At 41.6% G+C, this 20,218-nt stretch overlaps 1 protein-coding gene across 2 annotated transcripts in view; it reads right to left on the bottom strand.

Moving 5' to 3' along the window:
• Window positions 1–20,218, bottom strand: part of atp11c (ATPase phospholipid transporting 11C (ATP11C blood group)) — a 48,689-nt gene that overhangs the window by 10,949 nt on the left and 17,522 nt on the right. For both annotated transcript variants that reach the window (XM_073486736.1, XM_073486734.1), the window contains exons 2-20: window positions 19,708–19,827; window positions 18,160–18,249; window positions 11,553–11,633; window positions 10,295–10,402; window positions 9,192–9,320; window positions 7,496–7,584; window positions 6,821–6,871; window positions 6,329–6,393; window positions 6,143–6,224; window positions 5,907–6,057; window positions 4,722–4,919; window positions 3,853–4,023; window positions 3,195–3,406; window positions 2,951–3,022; window positions 2,772–2,845; window positions 2,576–2,679; window positions 2,236–2,417; window positions 295–561; window positions 26–203 (exon numbers count right to left, since the gene is read on the bottom strand). In XM_073486736.1, the coding sequence (XP_073342837.1) occupies window positions 26–203; window positions 295–561; window positions 2,236–2,417; window positions 2,576–2,679; window positions 2,772–2,845; window positions 2,951–3,022; window positions 3,195–3,406; window positions 3,853–4,023; window positions 4,722–4,919; window positions 5,907–6,057; window positions 6,143–6,224; window positions 6,329–6,393; window positions 6,821–6,871; window positions 7,496–7,584; window positions 9,192–9,320; window positions 10,295–10,402; window positions 11,553–11,633; window positions 18,160–18,249; window positions 19,708–19,827 (2,424 nt within the window). The remainder of the gene's footprint in view (window positions 1–25; window positions 204–294; window positions 562–2,235; window positions 2,418–2,575; window positions 2,680–2,771; window positions 2,846–2,950; window positions 3,023–3,194; window positions 3,407–3,852; window positions 4,024–4,721; window positions 4,920–5,906; window positions 6,058–6,142; window positions 6,225–6,328; window positions 6,394–6,820; window positions 6,872–7,495; window positions 7,585–9,191; window positions 9,321–10,294; window positions 10,403–11,552; window positions 11,634–18,159; window positions 18,250–19,707; window positions 19,828–20,218) is intronic.

The following is a 20,218-nucleotide window of genomic DNA, read 5'->3' as shown; positions in this document are numbered from 1 at the left end:
TTTATTTTCAACTAATTGTTCTGACCTGCGCCTTCTGTAAAGGAGCCATGCGGCAGCAGAGCACAGTTGTGCAGTTTTGACAAATCTGCAGGAACAGGTTCTTGTAGCTACACGAGTTGGATTCAGAGGAGGAGTTGAGCACCATCGACAGAGTGGCTCCATCTATGATAAAACCGTAGTCCTGGCCTGCAGAAGACCAGCTCCTACAAAACAAAACAGGGAAATGGGTTTAATCATTGATACGATTCAAAGTATCACATGAAAACCTCAGATCATGTAAGTCAAGGTACCGACCTGCTGACGCCTGCTTTAACTGGTGGTGCATCCTGTACAACTTTCTTGTGGTAATCTACCAAGAGGTCATGTAATCGTTGTTCACGGCTCGGCTGCCCATCCTCCAGTGTCCGCACTGTCAGCTCCAGAAGCTCCGTATTTCTCTGGAACAATCTACAAGCATAACAGGTGGACTTTGCCGTCTCCATCTTGTCCCCTGTTAGTACCCAAACTTTAATGCCTGCCCCCTGCAGCGCCTCCATGGTCTCTGCTGCCTCCTCTTGGAGCCTGGGGGAAAGAAATGACACAAGCAAAATATTATTACACTTACTCCAGGATATCAGAAAAAGAATGTCAAACAGTTCAACAAGATCGTAGACATCAGGTCAGGTAGGGTTAAATTTCACAGGATATCTAGTGAATTGCATTACAGAAGAAACAAAAAAACTTGACACAGGTGGTTGTTTTTTGAGTGCAAATGAGGCTTGAAAGACAATGAGTCTTCGCTCTGACAGGTGTCAAAAGTGTGGTCCTAATTGTAAAACACAGAATAATGCACAGTTCTGACATTAATTTTGCAGGTTCTCTTTACCAGCTCTCATCTGTCGATACTAAATGTACCAAATTCACATAATAATTCCAAAGATTTTGAGGCAGGGTGGTGCTTTAAAAAGAAAAAGAACACTTTTATTTAGTCTGGATATCTTTTGACATCCATATCATTCTAATTATTGAGAAGACGATAATTACTCGTTGACGTAAATTAATCTATAACAAATATATTTCAGATGAAAAACATTGTTTTCATGCTAGTTTTGTGGCAGCTGTGGGAGGTAGGAGGTAGAGCGGGTCATACACTCCAATCCCGATTTCCCACCTGCATGTCAAATTCAATTCAAACCTTTATTTAAGCTTTGAAAATCATTGAGGTTTCTCTCATTTGCAATATTGAGGAGATATATAAAAATATAAAGAGTTTTAACACTTCAAAAGAAAACAACTGCACACTGAAGTGAAGAGTTTTGAGATCATCATCTTGAATGGTCCAGGGATAGTAAAGTGTCGATCTTGAGAATGTTTTGTAGATAATTGAATGGGTTCGGTGCACAAAAATTACAAGCAGATTTTCCAAGTTCAGATTTATACCGTGGGACTTGAGGCATAAGGCAGTCAATAGAGCGAGTTTGATATGGTTCTGTGGTCTAGTCCAGCATAGATGGTATGAAGGGGATAGAATACAGTGGTGAGTGTCATAAGGATCTCCAGTAGTGAATCTGAGTCTAGTGGGTTGAAGCAGCAGCATGTCTGAAGATTATATCCACATACTCTAGGACTGATAGAAAGACTGCCTCCACTATACTTTTCCTACAGTTCCTTGTTGAAGTGTCCTGAACTCCAAAACACTGAACTCCATAACTGCTTCTTTTCAGATCGTGGACTGTGGAGTACCCAATGTCAACCACAAGATGGCGGTGTGAGCTTAGAATAAAAAAAAAAGACTATTGGCTGTCAAGTGGAATTGAATAAGTGATACTGGACAAAACAATACTAGGAATCTGGTAACATGTGGCAAAAGGAATGAAGCAGGAAAAGTGTCAATAAAAGACCTTTGATATGAAACAGCTCCAGGAAATGTTATGGTTGCATAAACAGTAGATAGTACAAAGGAAGAATGAATAATTCATTACAGCAACAGAACCAGTAGTGGCAACCAGAAAACAGTGAAGCTGTATTTCAAGAACAGTAAGTCAGAGCAGGACGTTTATGGCGCACAGTTTATTTTTGGCATCCTTTTGGCCTCTCTAGTCAATTTCAGGTGTATTCAGAGATTTCTTTACTTAAGCAGGTTACCTATACAGTGCTTGACACTGATCTTTAATGAGAGGCAGGGGAGCAATAGGACAACAGCAAGATAGCGAAATGCAAGATACAGCTGTATGATTATGTTGTGTGAGCACCCACCGATCTTCTACAGCAGTGGCTCCTATTAGACTCATGCCAGTCTCCACTTGGTTGTAAACGGCCATGAGCTTCTCCTCTCTGTCCTGCAGAGCCAGTCTAGCTTCACTCAATCCTGCATCTGCCTGAGCGTACTCCTCCGCACTGAGAACTTTGTAGGCCACACACAACGTCCGGTAGCCCTCCTGAACAATGAAACACACAGCATATAGTGTTACAACAAGAAAGCACAACAATCTTGACCCAATTCTAATCGTACATTAAAACCTGTTTGACCCTTGAATCACATAAATCATAGCTCAAACAAGTAGATTTGGAGAGGCAATTTGCTTATGTCACCCACTGTTGCATTACGCTCCACATGCATGCGTATCCTTTCAACCTCCTCCTGTCTGACGCGGGGAAAGATGGAAGAGTCAGCTCCCTTACAGAAGAGCAGTGTGTCACCTGGACACAAACAAAAAGAGCTCGGTGAGGGCTGAAGACCAACACTAAATCACACTCACTGTCAAGTTTATTGCACGAACAGTCAAGCTCACCTGATTCGGATCTGACTATTACACTCATTCGCCTTCTCACGGGGTCAAAGTTCAGCACGTGAAGCAGCTCATACCTTTGGGAAGAACACAATGGAAATAAAATAAAAGCTGTAGTGCAGATGTACACAGAATAATATGAATAAAAACATAAAACTTTGTCTCCGTGATTAGCGACTCACAATTCAACGTCATTGTTCCTGTTGAGAATTTTCATGGTTTTACTTTCGAGACCCAGAAATGTGAAGCCATACCTGTGGATGGAGACAAAGAGTGCATTCTGTTTTTACATTTAGTTTTACATTTACAGAGCGTCGCAGTGCTTTTGGAATCGGGGTTCTATTCATATTCAAACAACGTGCTTGCTCTTTGAACAATCAATACAGTGTCGGTCCAACTTACTGAGTCATGACAGTTATCTCTCACCTCATGGAACCCTTGACCAGAGCAACCTCATCAGGTGAGGAGGATATAAAGCCTATCTGCTCCAGTGTAGAATGGAGCACCTCTCCATCCACCCCTAAGCCATCCACCTGGTCAAAAAGCCTTTGCCCTTGGCCTTGACCCCGCTCTGTAGACTCCTTCAACTTGACTGTGTGGCACAGACACAGGGCACGCAGAAACAGCTCCTCCCTCTCCTAATAGCACAACACGAAGACAGCTTAATACAGTAAATTAAGATAAAATAAGATAAGATAGTTGATTATTGAATATATAAAACAATATATTATAAACAATATTTATAAACAACCACTAGATAAAAGTAAATTACTTTACAGCCACACAGAGCCATATACAGCAGCTGAAGATAAATAAAGCCCTGATTTACTGCCATCTGTCTAAATTGACTTCTTATCAACACGCATGTTGAAGCACAACAGTCCGTCAAGTGTTATCAGGTGTTCATGTCAACAGCACACATCCACTTTGCTCCCCCTCCATGTTGAGTGCTTATGCTAACATGTCAAGGAGAGTGGATATAGGTGACCTATGAAGGGTCTTTCTGTGCAGCGAGCTATGTAATGGCCATATGTTGGCGCTCGTGTGACTTTTACAACAGATGGAGGGACACCACAACACCCACCCTGCCAGCTTTCTGCTGTAGTTTGCTCACAGGTCCATCTGTGACACAGAATCCGTCCAGCTCCGAGCTCGCATCCCGGTACTTGTACTGGAAGCCATCGATGCAGCACTCGATGAACTCCATGTTATTCTGAGTGAGGGTGCCTGTCTTGTCGGTGAAAACATACTCCACCTGCAGGCAATGTGATAAAAATACATGACAGACTCTTCCAAAGCCATAAAAAAAAAAATCAGCTGCCCATTTAACAGGTTCCAACAATAAGATGAGGCCATTACGCGCAGAAAGAATTACACCGCATTAATCAGTTTAACGAAGCATCACCGTTAATTGAAGTAATCATCTGGCAAACCAAGTGTGACTGATCTATGGCAGCACTGTTTGAGTCTGAAGTGTGATTAAAAAAAAAACCTGGGAAAGTCAGGACAGCACAGCCAAACTGCTGTAATTATAAGCAGCTCATATTTTAAAGAACCACCGTAGAGATCAGTCTGGACTAGGGGTGTCACAAAATACCAGTACTGACAATAACCATGATATTAAAGAAATGAAATATCAATATCGTGTTGATAATACACATGATAATATTGTGGCCTTTTGGATCTTTCTTCATCAGTTCATCGGGTCGCCTTTACACTATTCATTTAGTGTAATTGTATGCTTTTGTACAGTTATGGTTCATTTCATTTTGACTTGGTCTTGGCTTCCCATTGATCTGTACTTATTTCTGTCATTGTGCTGCTTTAACACACAAATGTTCCCTCTGGCAGATCAATAAAGGGTTATCTAATCTTTACAGACAACTACCCAACTTACACATACAGTTCTGCCATTAAAATGTTGGTTCATTTAATTTTGTCCAAAATCCTGACCTGTCCCAGCTCCTCATTGAGGTCTGAGGTGTTGACCAGTGCCCCCTCATTGATTTCAGGGTCAAAGAAGTCCTTGTCCCATGTGATGAAATAGGATCCCAAAAACTTCTGCATCTCAACCGTCACGTACATGGACACCGGAATGATGAAGTTGAAGAGCACCATGAAGGACAGGAAGTCAGTGAACATCTTTACGTACTGTTGGGGGGAAAAATGAGAACAGATATTTAAATGTTTGTCTTAGCTGGTCATCAGATATTGCACCATTTGTCTTCTTAATTTCGAAAACCTGCTGGCATACATTGTACTCTGTATGCATAACATACAGTACCATGACATGCTTAGATTGAAACCAGTGGCGCTAGATTATCAAAACAACTAATATGAAGACATGATGGAAATCATAAGGTTGTATCTCAATGTTCACAGCTTATTGAGTCTAGAAGGTTAACAGCCAATGAAATGGAGCATGTCATGATGTAGGTCCACAGTGGCCATTTTGCTGAGAAGAGTTTTTATTAGTGTGGATCAGAGGAGGCCAGGGCTTGTAAAACACTTTAACACAATGGAACTGTGAACCACAAAGTTACAACCACAAGCCTCCACAGGGTATTAACAGAGGCCTTCTTGGTAGAGTAACACTTACAATACTCAAATTGTAGTGTACTGATGCAGTGCTATAAAGACCTATTGGCTATTCTTTTAGACATGCATTTCTGCAGTTATTTCCCTTAAGCAAAACATTAAACTTCCATTTTTGTTCTCTGTTTTCACCATTTTTCATACAGACACAGTTGGACTGAATTGATGCCTATCCGAGTCCAGTTAAAGGCACAGTTTGTAAATTCTGCTGCCACAGGTTTTGCAATCAAAAAAAATTAAAACAACAGGCATAGTTTGATGACATTGTGAAGTAGCGTGGGATCATGGGAGTTGTTGTCTTCATTGTTAAATAACCACCATTGCTGATCAGGCGTGACGCAGCTCGAAATGTTCACGATCAAAGTATTAAAGGTTTATTGCTGTTACATTTTGTCACGTTTGGTGGAAACATTTAGGATAATGTAAGTACACACCTCAGAATATATACCAAATATACACTTTTTGGCATTTCAATGTAGGAATGTTAAACATAACATTTTTAACTCACAGTTCATTCAATGTGTCGATTTAATGTGTACTCACCAGGTTGGTGTCCTTCTCTTTCTCGGTTTTCTGATTGTACCAAGGCTCATCCTGTCCGGGCTTGTTCTGCCACACATACTTAAGCGTAGTGCACACTAGGGCCTTGCTCACCAGTATGCAAAGGTAAACCAGAAGGAAGGCATTGATCGACCTGCAAATAGAAGAAATTAAGTCAGTGTGTACCAAAGGAATGTTGCATGTGTTCAACATGAGTACAGCATTTCCTCTAAACTTACTTCTCCACAGCAGAACGTTTCTGAGACTTGCCCTGGTAGTTGAGAGCCATCTTTGTCTCCATGCCAGTGTAAACTGCAACACCTTGAGAAAAAGAGGAATGAGAAGAAGACAGATTAGCTTTTAAGATACTGAGCTATCCATCAATAATGTAAGTTATGCAATAAAGGCAATACCATTTGACTTACCACAGATTTTCTGAGTGTTCTTTAAAGTTGCCCCTTTCAGCAGAAGGTTTTCTGGGCCCAAAGACCTGCACAATCCCATCAGTAGATCAAACAATTTAGTCAGAAGCTGTGCAGTACACACACTCACACTACATTCTTTAAATGGAAACCTGGCAGGCAAGCTGGCATCCACTCTAAAATACGCAGTGACAATACACAGTATGACTGCAGTCTGGGCTTACACCGGTCCCAGTGTTCTTGAGAAGGACACTGGCATTTGTTTATATGGCCATTACAAAGCAGTCAATGATAAATGCCTGTGGGAGTGCTTTGGAAGCAGCGGCTGAAGCAATGCCAGCCTGTTTTAATTTTAATGCTTGTCTGCAATGAAGGATCAATGGAATAATGATTTGTTGGTGATGCAAAGGGAAACAAATGAGTGCTTAAGCAACTATGTTTTGATTTAGCTCTCACTCTAAGTGGGCTGAGAGAGTTGTGCATGAGTGCTCTCACCTCACTGCAGGCACCTGATCGTTTTTGTCGATGTGCATACGGCCGACAAACCTGGAAAAAAATTACATACACGCTCAGGGAAAAAAGTACATGTGACAATCGTTTTGCACAGTCTTCAACCTCCTAATACTAGAGTGGATTTGAACTTGAGGAGTCCAAATCCATTCCGAGCCCATTTACTTTACAGAACTGTAAGTACTCATTGACCTAAAATCAGTTGCAGAGGTTTGGGAGCCAGCTAATTACTGGTGATTAGCCAGCAGCACGCTGTCAGTTTTATTGACAATGAATAGCAAGTATTTGGCACCATAGCTTACTTAGCACGTCTCAAACACCATTCTGATGCCTGGCTAAATGACACTATTCCAACTCCATGCCCCAAGGGGGAGCCACAGGCTGTGTGTTGACTGAACTGAGATTCCTTCATGTGAATACTAATCAACTAAGAATAACTACTTTGAGCATACCAGGCCTACTTTCACTATTCCTAAAATAAAACCAACCAATAAGTACATCATGGCTTGCCAAAACATCTCCACTTAACAATTGACATGTTAATATTACAGTCACTTAGGACATTTTCAACTGGCATTGAGTTAATCCATCTCTCAACAAACCACAGGCAATGCATGCTGGTGGTGTAAACTTGTTGGGGCACCATCATAAGGGGCCTACTTGTAAAGGTCAGGCTGTGGCTGTTCACACTCGATGGTGGCGTTGAGAGATTCCAGGTCCTTCTCTGTGTCTGGTACTGTGTAGTGTGTCTGTACAAGTGGAAGGGGCAGAGAGAGACAGAGAGTGAGCATTCACTGGCTGAGGTCAACTGATAATTTTAGCCTTCCCCTTCCTCTCACACACAGGCACTTCAGGAAAATAAAAAGACAAAAAAATTTGCAGAATCCTTGACTCACATTCGAGCATAAACAACATATTTCTGAGGAACAAGAAGAACTTTCTTAAAAGCCAGGCTGAATACAACTTCACTCAGTTTTAAAAACAACTGTTAGATAAAGAATGGTTGACAAATTAAAGAAAAACCTGAGTTAATTAGTGGAGAAACAGGCAGTAAAAAATGCACATGCATGATGGGTAACTTGAGTGGGTTGTTGATATGGAAATGATGCGACTAATGGGCTACAACCTTCATATTCCAGATATTAACCCAGTTAAACACCTGTGGGAGATCTTTGACCGACTTGATAGACAGGGCTTTTGGAGCCTTGAACAGTTATTAAAATGAAACTGAGAAGTTTAAAGGGGAAATCACTCACTATTAATAACTCACTGACATATTAATTGCGAGAAAGGGCCCCAACAAAACACTGCTTATTGTGAGGGCTTATAAGCCTAGAAGGGAACTATTGGTTTAATCTTTATCAGTGAAAAGTAATTTATAAGATTATCAACTGTATCTGTCAAATAAATGTAGTGGAATAAAAGTACTGTAGCTTTGTTCAGCAGCAAAACTGTCCACAAAAATGATAATAAGCATGTGTAAGATTAACAAGTCGACTTACAGTAATAACGACTCTTAAATCGGCATGTCTTTGATCAATGTGAAAAACATTAAAAGGCCATGCTGATAACATTTTTATGCAGACAAATTATGGGTTTTTTCTTCAGCATCAAGAGTCTTGGTAGTTGCCAATTTGTTGATATTTTTTTTTAAATGGCCGAGTTCTACAGTATGCGCCCAGCATATTGTACTGCCCTAATGTTAGCTAGCTAGCATATTAGTTAGCTAGTTGGCATATTGTTAGCTAGGGTTAGCAACGTTAGTGCAACAACCTGGCAACCACTTGAGGAGGCAGATGATTCAAACAACATTGGTGTTGGGACATAAATGCAACGGCAGGGGGAGATGGAATGTCACATTGAGTGGCTGAATGTTATCAATAACACCTCCAAGTTAACTTCTCCAAGCAGCCTTTACAATAGCTTTTGTGTCACCCGATAATGACGTTGGTGGGACAGATTCATCATTACTGGTTGGGAAAAATTAATGAAGCTAATGTGAACACAATGTCGGGCTAAATAAATGAAATTAAATAAAACAAAATGTCAATTGAGTTTGATTATCAGGCCGTCATGATGGCCCAATATTTTACGAAGTAACTTAAAGTTAGGTTTTCATTTAATTTGTCACCCATATATGTATATGTATATAAATATACACAGTATATATCTAAATCCACTTCCATTTTCCTGATAAGCACATCATTTATAAAAACATAATGTATAACAATAACTTAAAAGGCTGAATGGAAATAAGATTTGTTTATGCTTTCTTTGATGAAAATCCTTACAAAATATACAAACTAAGCATTCTGTTATGACAAAAGAGATACAACAGCAGAGCGGTCCTTCTTACTTTATGGTTGGACTCTCCATCCAGACTTGCTGTGGTAACAAAACATGTGCCATCGTCTCGACTAGACTGCAGCAGTATTAAATCACAGGGAAAGGTCTCATCTTCCTCCACCTCCACAACATCTCCAACCTGATCAAAGATACAAAACACCACTTATCTCAGTTTCCTTCCTCCTACTTCTTGAGCAGCAGATCAGTATCAGCACAGAATGAGTGACAGACCTTTAAAAGATCATAGCATTAAGCAATTTTACCACTAGGGAGCAGGATGACTCAAAAGTAAACTTACATAACGGCCAATTTCCTGTCAAGTTGTTGCGGCTAATTTGTTACGAAACAATTGTCTTTTTAAAGATATGGCTTAAAAGAATGCTATTTTTGTTATATCTCCTTTCAAAAACAAAGTTACAAAGTAATTTACAATGGAAAAATACAGTAAACGTAAATAACATCCAAAACTTTAAGATATGAACAAGATAAAAGCTTAAATAGAAACAATAAGCCCCGATAGTTTAAACAGAGCAACATGTGTCACACTCTGACCGCTGGTCAATTTTCACTAAGCTTTTAGCTCCGATTTGGTTCTGCCAAGTACAGACACAAACTCTGACTCTCTTTGGGCTTGCTAAATGTTTACTTTAGCCCGAGTCCATTTAGCACCAGGAGGTAGCTTGCAGCTAACTTGTGTGAGCTCCTGTGCTGGGAGCAGCTGTCCACAGTGTTAAACAAAGGAACGATGTTTTGGTTTTGACAGCTGGATGTGGATTTTCAGTGGTGTCAGCAGCACAAGAGACACTTTAACACAACCAGGAGTCATTTGGTTCACTTTGAATATTGAAAAAATATTCTTTATTACATGTTTAAGCTTTTGAAAATCCATAAATCTTTGAAAATACGACTATGTACAGCAAATGGATAAGAATGCATTGGAAAAATTACCTGCACACAACACCCTGGATACATTAATTACCATCCCACCCATGTTTGAACAGCTAATCAGTTCAGCGGAGCAATGTTTTCTCCTCTGCATATATTGCAAACACAGTCACAACGAGGTGCAGGCAGTTTCTCTCTGAACATGTCTCAAAGGAAATACAAATGTACCTTAATCTTCTCACTCTCCTTACGTATCCTCTGGCCATTCTCTAGCACTGTCACAGGGTACTTATTCACCTCGTTGTCAGCCTTGTGCCGAAGCCAGTCTTCATAGCCCTGCAGCAATATATCAAAATCAGATACAAAAAGTACAAAAGTTTGGACTTTGTAAAGTTCAGTGCCCACAGGACATTGACAACGAACAGCGTATCATCAGTAAATGCTGTCACACAGTAAAGTTTTGGTAAAGGAGTGTAAGACACAAAGAAATGTCTGCGTATACAATATTATCCTTACATTTATTATTCAGTCATTATGTGAGAAAGAGTGCCTACAGCAGCAGAATGGGACGGTGTATGTCCAGCAGTGCATTGGAACAATATACCATGAAATAATACTGAGTCGGGTGGAAAAAATATTATTCCTTGGGCTGCAGCAGCATAAGGCACAAAAGCCTAGTGTAGACTTCATAAGTACTTTAAGATAGTGATGGAGATAGAAGAGATGGTGCAGGGATGCAGAGGGTAGAGAGGGAAAACCAGAACGTGTGCCAAGGCGGAGCTCCGAGCCAGAAAGCGGGATTACCGGGAAAGGTGATGGGAGGAGAGAGAAAGTCTGGTTGAGTGATGCAGAGAAATGATGCCAGGTGGATGAAAGGGGGAGAGAGGGGAGGGGAGGGGAGGCATTCCACGGATGGTCAGTTGAACTATACAGTTCACCACAGCCTGACTAATAGGAGTCAGGCAGACCGCCTTGGTGTCCGGCTTCAAAGCCTGGCTGAAGGCGCTCCAGCGCTATCAGTGTGTCCCATATATTTTCAGAAGGAAGTCCACCCACTATTGTGCATTTCAAAGGCCCAGCAGTAGGCTAACTAAAAAGCCAATCCTAAAACAACACATCTAAAAGCTAGGGACACGGCAGCAACAGAGCCAAAGAAACCGACATTACACCCTTGATAATTTGTATCTCTGTAATAGACTTGCTCCCTCTCTCACTACTGCACACATTCCCCAGGAGCCCATTTCGTCTTCTCCCCAATCAGAATTCACCAGCAGAGCACATTAACACAAAACCCAAGAGAGCATTAGTCAAGTTTTATACAAAAATCACAGCAAGGGAGTTGTGAAGGCAGGGGGGCTTATTATGTTACATGGACAAGGAGGAAAGAGCTAATGCAATGAGAGACAATATGAGGAAATGAGGGCATGAAAATCACAATAACATTTCTATCACCAACACTCTTCGGCCTCATTAGGCAGCATCTTACCTGCTTGATCGCGGTTACTGTGATCACAAAGAATAAGGGTAGGCCACTGGTGACTGGGCTGGTGGGGGTGTCCACTATCACCTGATGGGAGGAAAAGAAATGAATCTTTAATAAACAACAATAAACTTGTGACCTTCAAACTGGAAGGCTATGCATTGAATACTTAAAGTCTTACTGCAGCACATGTGTGTTTGTGGTCACACAGGGAGGAGTTTGTGGTACAGTAAGCAAGCCCTCTAAATGCAGGGTGTAGTCCGATTCTGTGAGGCATTTCTACTGTTCCCCAAATTCGTTCATGAGGAGGAAACACAGGGGAGACATTTACATTTTGCTAGAGACAGGGAGGTTCTGGACCATAGAACTTTTAATCAAGTGGGCCAGGGACAGAGTGCTTAATCTGCAGGCATGCCAACACTACTGTGTCTCTGCCAAGGCATGGGAGAGGGCCAACACAAAGCTTTGCTGGACTCACCTTACCTGCCTCAGCTGTGTGTGCGGGAATCCAGTGGTACAGTATGTGTTTTATGCATGTGTGTAATAAGAGTAAGTGTATGACCTGTGATCGGGTAATCCCAAACAAGCAAATTATGAGAAGCACCTGACCAAGGCCCCCCGCTTAAACCCCAGCACACAAACAGCTGTGTGTTTGTGTGTTCTCTAAAACCATCATAAGATGGATTTACCCTGGCATTTCTGATCCTGCAGACTGCAGGCTGGCCTCCCCCTGAGCCAGAGAGCGTATCCCAGCACGCACAAACACGACACATCCAGCTAGTTGGTATTCTGACCAGGAGCTTTACAAGCTGTCAGATAGACATCAGCTCAAGTAAGAGCAGGAGATGCGTTTTGAAGCAGTCTCCGGTGTTTTACTCACCTGTGCTTGGACTGACTATGAAAAGAACAGCTGCTCGTTCAGTAATCAAGGACAGACATAAACACACAGCCACATTATGTACCCATACACACACCAAGACACAGTCACAGAAAGTACAAGGACAGTGAGCTACTAGCCTACCCAAGCTTTACTGTGATTACAATTAACTGCAGGATAAATCAATTACGAGGCAGAGATGGACTAGTGCACATCGACCCTTTGGAGGAGTGCAGATTCAGAGGAGACTCTGCATTATATTTGTAGTGGTCGGTGATTCCAGTGAGACAGAAGCAAAAGTAATAATTCTGCCGCAGTTGCCTCAGGTGTAGAGAGGCTGAGGTGAGAGTGTTTCAAACGGGAAGTGTGTGTACATGAGGATGGTATACAGGGCTCTGTGTTAAAGACTCATTACACCTGACATATTGCTATAGGCTCCCTAGCTAGTGAATTATTCAATGCCTCTTGAGAAAAGCTCGGTTTCCCCGGGTCATGTTAGACCTCCACTGTTTGCCATGACCAGATCCTCAGAGGAGAACACTAAGCACAGGTGTGATGACTACTGCAGAAAGGTGATGGTAGGGCTGGGTGATATGGCCTTCAAATAACATCACTGTATTTTTAGGCTCTATCACAATATACAAAATATATCTCGATATTTTGAAATCTACCTAAAAACGTTTCATAAATGCTCAGACTGAGCAATAAAATCAAATATGATCAAACAAAAAGATGTTATTGACCTCAATATCAATATTGCAACAATGTTACTGTGTACTTACTGTGTACGTTCTTAAAATACACTTAAAATATTAACACAATGAGATATTTGATAAATAATTAATGTGGATACAGTGGCTAATAATAGATCTTGATATGTTAAAGAAAGTGAGAAAAAAATTCCTGCCTCCGTCCATTTATTTGGATCCGCAACAAAAGTCAGTGGGGTCTATTCTGGGCCGAGAACCAGCCTCCATCTAACAAACCAACAACCAACCAACGGACAAGGGCGGAAGCATAACCTCATTGGTGGCGGTAATACCGACAATGTGTGTAAAGGCAAGTATTACAGAATAATTAGGAAGTAGAATAGTCTGATCACATGTAAATTACATCACGTTACTGTACTGCAGCCTTTAAAACCAGGAAAAGACCTCATTTATGCCATGTCAGGATATAACGATCTCCAAAATCTAAGACGATTTCAAGTATCACATCACAATAGCAAGATAATATCAATATATTGCTTAGTCCTTGGTGATGCAGCACTTTATTTGTGCCTATAACAAGTCACATCTCTTTTTTTGGGTGACTGTATTGAAGGTTAGCTGATCACAGAAAGCAAAAAAGGAACTGCAGGAGGGACTGAGGACAGCATGTCCCTGTGATGCAGCTGCCAGATGGCCAAACTTGACAAAGGGCGACCACAGCAGAGAGAGAATGCTTTACAAATGTTCTAGTCTAAACGTTGTTTGATGTCGATTCATCTTTGGCACTTTTATGACAATTCTGGAAACTGTTCAGTAGAGGACTATAAAAAGAGACAAATGATGGTGGCGTCTTTTTTTAGTGTTCATCTACAGTGATTCTAAAAAAAATGCTTTCTTTTAATCTAACACTACAGTACCATGTAAAATCAGACTTGACAAGTCTCATAGACATAACTGTAGCAAGGACAGCAATCATTTCTGGAACAGGCTGAGGGTTAAAATGCCCTTTAATGCCGTCATTACTGAAAATACTGAAACAGCAATTTCCTAAAAACTAAAACCTACACAAAACCTTCATCTACTGTAGTTCGTCCAAACCACACACAGTTCTCCTAGAGCTCGTCTTTCACAGTTTATCTGCTCTGATTCACAACAAACCCCACCAAACTTCCAGATGGCCAAATACCTTTTCCTCCTCTGCACCAAATGCAAAGCCCCAAAAAAATCTCAGCATAAGAGTGAACTGTGTGCTGCTGCTGCTGATGTGCGGCTGTGATATCAGAGCTGCAGAGTGGAGCAGCACAAAGCCCTTCATCTGAGCCGGGAAGTGTGTCAGAGTGAGCGACAGACAGCAGGTTCCCGGGGTCCCAGGGCAGCACTGTGGGCCCTCACGTCCTCCTACCCCTTCACCCTTTCTTGCTTCCCCTCTATCCCTCACTCTCCCTCCCTTTCTCTCTTGCTCTCTCACAGCGCTCTATTCCCATTCGATCACATTCGAGCAAAGACATGCAGGGCTATTTATAGGAGAGTGGTGCTTTTTTATCAGCCCTGTGTCTATTTGTGGCACTCAGAAGTACAGAGGGCTTCCTGGCTGCTGACGTCAGCAGTGCAGCGCTGCAGAGAGATGGGTGGAATGCGAAAGAGAAAAGGGGGGAAAGAAAGGCAGAAAATTAAGATACCAAATGACAAAGGGGGAGACAAAAGGAGGGGAGGACAGAGTTGGAGGATGCATGACATTTGGGTGTCAGTAAAGCATTTGCATGAAGCCTCTCAGGGGAAGTGAGAAGGTTTATTTCTGTCTGCAAGATGTGAGTGCAAAATGAGTGCACGCAGAGTCGTCTGTGTACCTGTTTCTCCCTCATCCTCTCCCCCTCTCTCTCTGATATAATAGCAGGCTGCATGGGAAAAACTGAGTGGTTAGGATAAGGAGCCCCCTCTAGAGAGGCTGGATTAGTGGAGAAACGCCAACCACGCTGCAGCTTGGGTAAACACCGTCAGCAAACCCAGGACACCCACTGAGTCATACATCACACGCGCAGGCACATACACATACATACGACGTATTCTACACTACACACATCACACACTGATTATCCCTGCGTGTTTGTGTGAGTGATGCAAACATGTTTAGTGGTGCACTCCCACATAAGTGTGCTGCATTAGCTCAACATGATTTCACACATTAGCTCACAACTGTTCAAAATCTGGCACCTTTAGCCATTAGCTGAGGATAGTATAGAGTAGGGCTGTACTGAATACTTCAAAGCTGCGAAGCTTCATTCATAACGTTGACATTCGAATTTTAAAAATCAACATTTCAATGCTGCGCAGCTGTTTTTGTGCATTTTTATTCACTCTGTTTAAACTTGGTGTTTCTGCAGAGTTGCAGATAAAAACTAGGCTACACTAATATTATTATTATACTTTTGGCAGGATGTGATTCCAGTAGTGGCTGCATAGGATCGTTTCCAACGCTTGTGATCCAAACATTTCCCATAAATCCAGAGCATTGTAAAGTCCAAAAGCCACATTTTTTAAAAAAGATTGATGTAATAATTTCCAAAATTCACAACATGTTTCTATCCAAAGAAATATCCTGCTTAAATCCACAGGATTGCTAGGGTTAAGCCTTTCAAAAACAATACTTTCACTCAGGTCAAAAATGTGTTTGCCCTCCTGCTCACTGCACATGATGACAGGGACATATCTATATTGACAGGGCAGTCTAACCGCAGTCAAACAGAACAATAAATTAAACTTACGTAACAATTATAACAAAAATATGTTTCTGCTCTAACACTACTATATAAAAAAAATTGTCAAGTTGTTACAAAAAAAACACTAAGCACTCTGCGCTCCATTTATTTGATGAATTACTTTATTCAGATTGAGGATTTTGTTTGAGGGCTGTTCTCAGGGTGATAATGTCATAAAATATGACGAGAAACCTTCAAAGTTTCATTTGAAAACACGAAAACAAACTCAGAAGCAAACTGGAATATAAGGGCTGGAGGGTCAACTGTAAATACGGGCATAAACAGAAGCCGGGAGACAACCTTAACCCTGCAAATGATCAGCTATTGACATGAGAATGATTGAACTACTTTGTGAGTGCAGCACAGAGGTATTTCTCAGTTTAGTACAGTGCTGGGCCTCTGGGAGCAGTCACTCTGTGAGCTCATTTAGTCAGTATGCGACTAGAGAAAGCACATCCCTCCAGAGCAGGCCCGACACCAGCACCTGTTTACACTGGCGGGCTGTTTGCGGCCATAGTTTAGGTTACTGCTAAAAGGCGAGAGGTTAGTTTCCAAATCCATGTATAAGCAAGATATGAAAGAAGAGCAAGAGCAGATGTAAGCAACTTTATCTACTTTTTCTTTTTTGTTCCCTACACCAATCATCCACTGTCACATTGCAGACAGGAGAGAGGAGAAAGGAAAGAGGCGAGGTCACTTAAGAGCACAGAGCAGGGGAATAAGGATGCCAGTCAATGCATTTCAGTCAGCGCTCTTTGCCAGCTCACAGTTTCCACTTATGAAGATGGAGCAGCACACAACACAAACATAGTCTTTTTTCTTTTTAAAGATTAACAGAAGCAATGACAATTTTAAAAAATTATACACAATTCAAAACATGCTTCCATTATTAACAACATTTTTCGGATTGCACAAAACACTGTGCTTTTTGAAAGAGAGAGTGAATGTTAAAATAACGCAATCAAGTACAGATTTATCCTTTGAACCTTGTAACCTAATTCTAGGAATATTACGTATCGACATGTTGGATAAAAATAGAATCTACACGCTCCTGAGCCCTGGTACTAATAGCCCATAAAAAAATCCATTAATTGGCTTACACATGATCTAACAACTATGGAGGAAATGGAGGAAAAGGTTAGCAGAGGTGAACTGCATACAGCCAGCTAGCAATTTAAATGCACAGTATGTAATTTTTGCTGCTAGGGTCTCTCAATCAAAACAATGAAAACACGAGACGTAGTTTGATGACATCCTGATGTGGTGTGGGATCATGGGAGTTCATGTCTTCATTTTTACATAACCACTATTGCCAATGAAAATCTGTCTAACGTGACCCATGCAAAAATATTCATGAAGGTAATGCATTAAAATTTTATTCACGTTAAGTTTAGCAACATTCACAGACCTCGTCCCTAACTCCCTAACGTATCATGCAATGTTCCCCAGGAACATGTGCCTCCAACAAACAACCAAATAAGAAGCAACGTTATCTTAAAGAAAATACCAGATTTTTCTGGGTTTGACCATTGTTGGAAACATTAGGATAATGTAAGTACATAACTCAACAAAAGGTTAAGTTGTTTTTTTTACATTTTAATGAGGAAATGTTGCATATTATATATTTAACATGGGTACTTATTTAGAAAGATGGACCTAATTTTGAGGCAACTGAGTAAAACTTGGTCAGAGTACAGCTTGTATTTGTCTCTGTGTATATATAATTAACTGGTATACATTTCTTTTTAGACTTAAACCTTAGTTTATACCAGGATGTTATTGCATTATTTAATCATCAATCATTTTCTAGAAAAGTTATGTAAGAAACGATCTGTGGGACGTGATCCAAGCAAGAAAACTCTCAAGAGAACTAAAAAAAACACACGCACACTGCTCAAGCCTCAAGGGAGGCAATTCTGACAACTGCTATGATTGCACATGTTCCAAACATCCTGCACAGTTTACACTTGCAGTCACTGTTTCACACCTGCCTTGGCCACATGCAAATGGACACATTGTCTCACGCATCATGTAGGCGTACAGAACACCAGTTGTGAAGCGGAGTTGGATGAAACACATTGACCCATTCAGATCATCAACAGAATTCAACCCACTTCATAGTGTTGTCTGAAAAGGTAGACGACATGCACACAAAGGCATCACACATCACAGTCACAGATACAACAGGCATTAATAAAGTCAGTATTTAACAATGATAAACAAACTCTTATATTTGTTTGACTTGGAGAGCTTGCAAAGCTTGTCCTTACCTGCACCAGGAAGATGATAAGGAAGTAGAAATTGGCAATTCTTCTAAACTGTTCAAACAGGTTCTTTGGTAGAAAGTTCCACACTGTATACTGTGGGGGGGTGGGGGAGAGACAGAGAAACAAGCATGTAAGTCAAAGAGAAATAAATAAGGTATTAAGAGTTTGTGTTGGCTTCTTACTCCTCTTTTTTGTGAAATCCTCCCTGTACAGGCATGGTGTTTTTCAAGCAAACTTAGGGAGGTTAAAGAAAGGCTTTCCAAGGGGAGAGAGATTAGAGGCATTCAATATTCACAGAGTCTTGCATGTGTGTATTCTGTCTGAGCTGCGGTGGGGGGAAGAGGAAAGGCAACTTCAATAGCTTGGAGTCTCTGTTCTTTGTACTGCCTAGGGAGACAGCCCGTGGGGGACCACAGGTAGTCCATTGATTCAGATTAGTGATTTATCTCCTTAATTTTGGCTACCCTTGAATGCAGAGCCAATGAACTTATCAGGTTGATGACTGTTTCTGTGTGTTTTGTTCTTTTTTAAGTGGCCATGACTGCTGATACCATCGGGGATGAAGCGACACTTTTATCTGCATAAATCCCTGAGAGACGGTTCAACAAGACAGCTGGTAACTGTGTACCACACAACAAAGTACCAAGGTGAAAAACACAAATGCGCGCACATGCATGCTCGCACGGAAACAGCAGTAAGGCAGTGTTTATGATGGGGAATGTCTGCATGGGGATAGTGTTGAAATGCAGCGGCAGCAGAATGGCCCATCTCATTTTGCCAGAGAGAAAAGAGAGTGAAAGTAATGAGAAAAGGGGGGTGGCAGCAGTGAGGGTGGCTGAGCGGGGTGGTGCAGTAGCAGCAAGAGCAAGAGAGGAGAGGCGGAGATTGGTCATTGCAGAGTGCAAAAGCAACAGGATGATTGAGAGCGGAGGCATGCAGGAACATAAACACTACAGCCGGGGTAATTAAAGGCTGTTTACCCTGACATACTGGCAAGAGCCAATTGATTGGCCCATCCTCACTGGGACCCTCTGCACCACTATAAATCCCACTGCCTACTTACTCCCACAACCGCTTCCTTCTCCTCATCACTTTCACCGTTCATATCCATAAGCCAACCTGCATGAACCTGCAGCTGACACAGTACTGAGGGGTGAGTTTTAGGTGAAGGGAGGTGGGGAGGAGTGCAGTCTATCTGAGCCCTGGGGGAAACGTCGGAATTGCCCACCCTGCCAGTACATTAATAGCCAGCCATGTATTTCACTGCCACAGCCGGTGCTCCCCTGACAGACAAATAATCGCCTTCCGTTAGGAGCGAAGACGAGGATGTGGAGAGGCAGTGTGAGGAGGAATACAGAAAGGAAGACATAGGAATGGCTCAGGAGTGTTAAAGGGTTCATTTTGCATTCCGAGTGTTAGATAAGAGAAGAAAAATGCCTGAAGGCAGTTGAAACATAATACGCAGAGGAGCGGAGAACCAAACTGAGGTGTATGAATTTCATCGTGGTATATGGCCAGAATGGAGCCCTGGCATGTGAGTTCATTTCTTACCTTGGAGGACACAACCCTATTATCGCAGAACTTGGGTGGGATGAAAGCCTCAGCAGCAGAACACGACCCATGACCAACACAGATAGTCCTACTGTCCACTCTTCTCTCATCACCGCCAAGCTAGAGGAGGATGCAAAGAGGGGGGGGGGGGGGGGGGGGGGGGGTTAGAGAAGGGGAGAGATAAAGATAAAAAGAGCAAGAAAAAAGGGGACATGTTAGTGATTCAAGGTACTTAAACCGGGATTATACACTGAACCAATTCATTAAAAAAAAAAAAGTGCATGATAAAAGAAAGCAGAATTACTTGAAGATAGGGGTGTCACCATTCTCCAAATCCACAATTTGATTTGAATAAAGGTTACTATTCAATCTGAATTTTAAACATATTTTTCAATGGCAGCTACGCCACTATAAGACAGTAACTGTATTTGTAAAGTTCAACAGCTTGATTTTATCTGCTGGCTTTGCATCTCAGGGTCAGGCAAGCTCAAATGATATTCAGCACAAATAA

This window comes from Pagrus major, chromosome 18 (genome assembly GCF_040436345.1).
Source record: "Pagrus major chromosome 18, Pma_NU_1.0".
In the NCBI taxonomy this organism is placed as follows: Eukaryota; Metazoa; Chordata; class Actinopteri; order Spariformes; family Sparidae; genus Pagrus; species Pagrus major.
The sequence above is the reverse complement of the archived record's forward strand: the minus strand, read 5'-3'. Positions and strand labels throughout refer to the sequence as shown.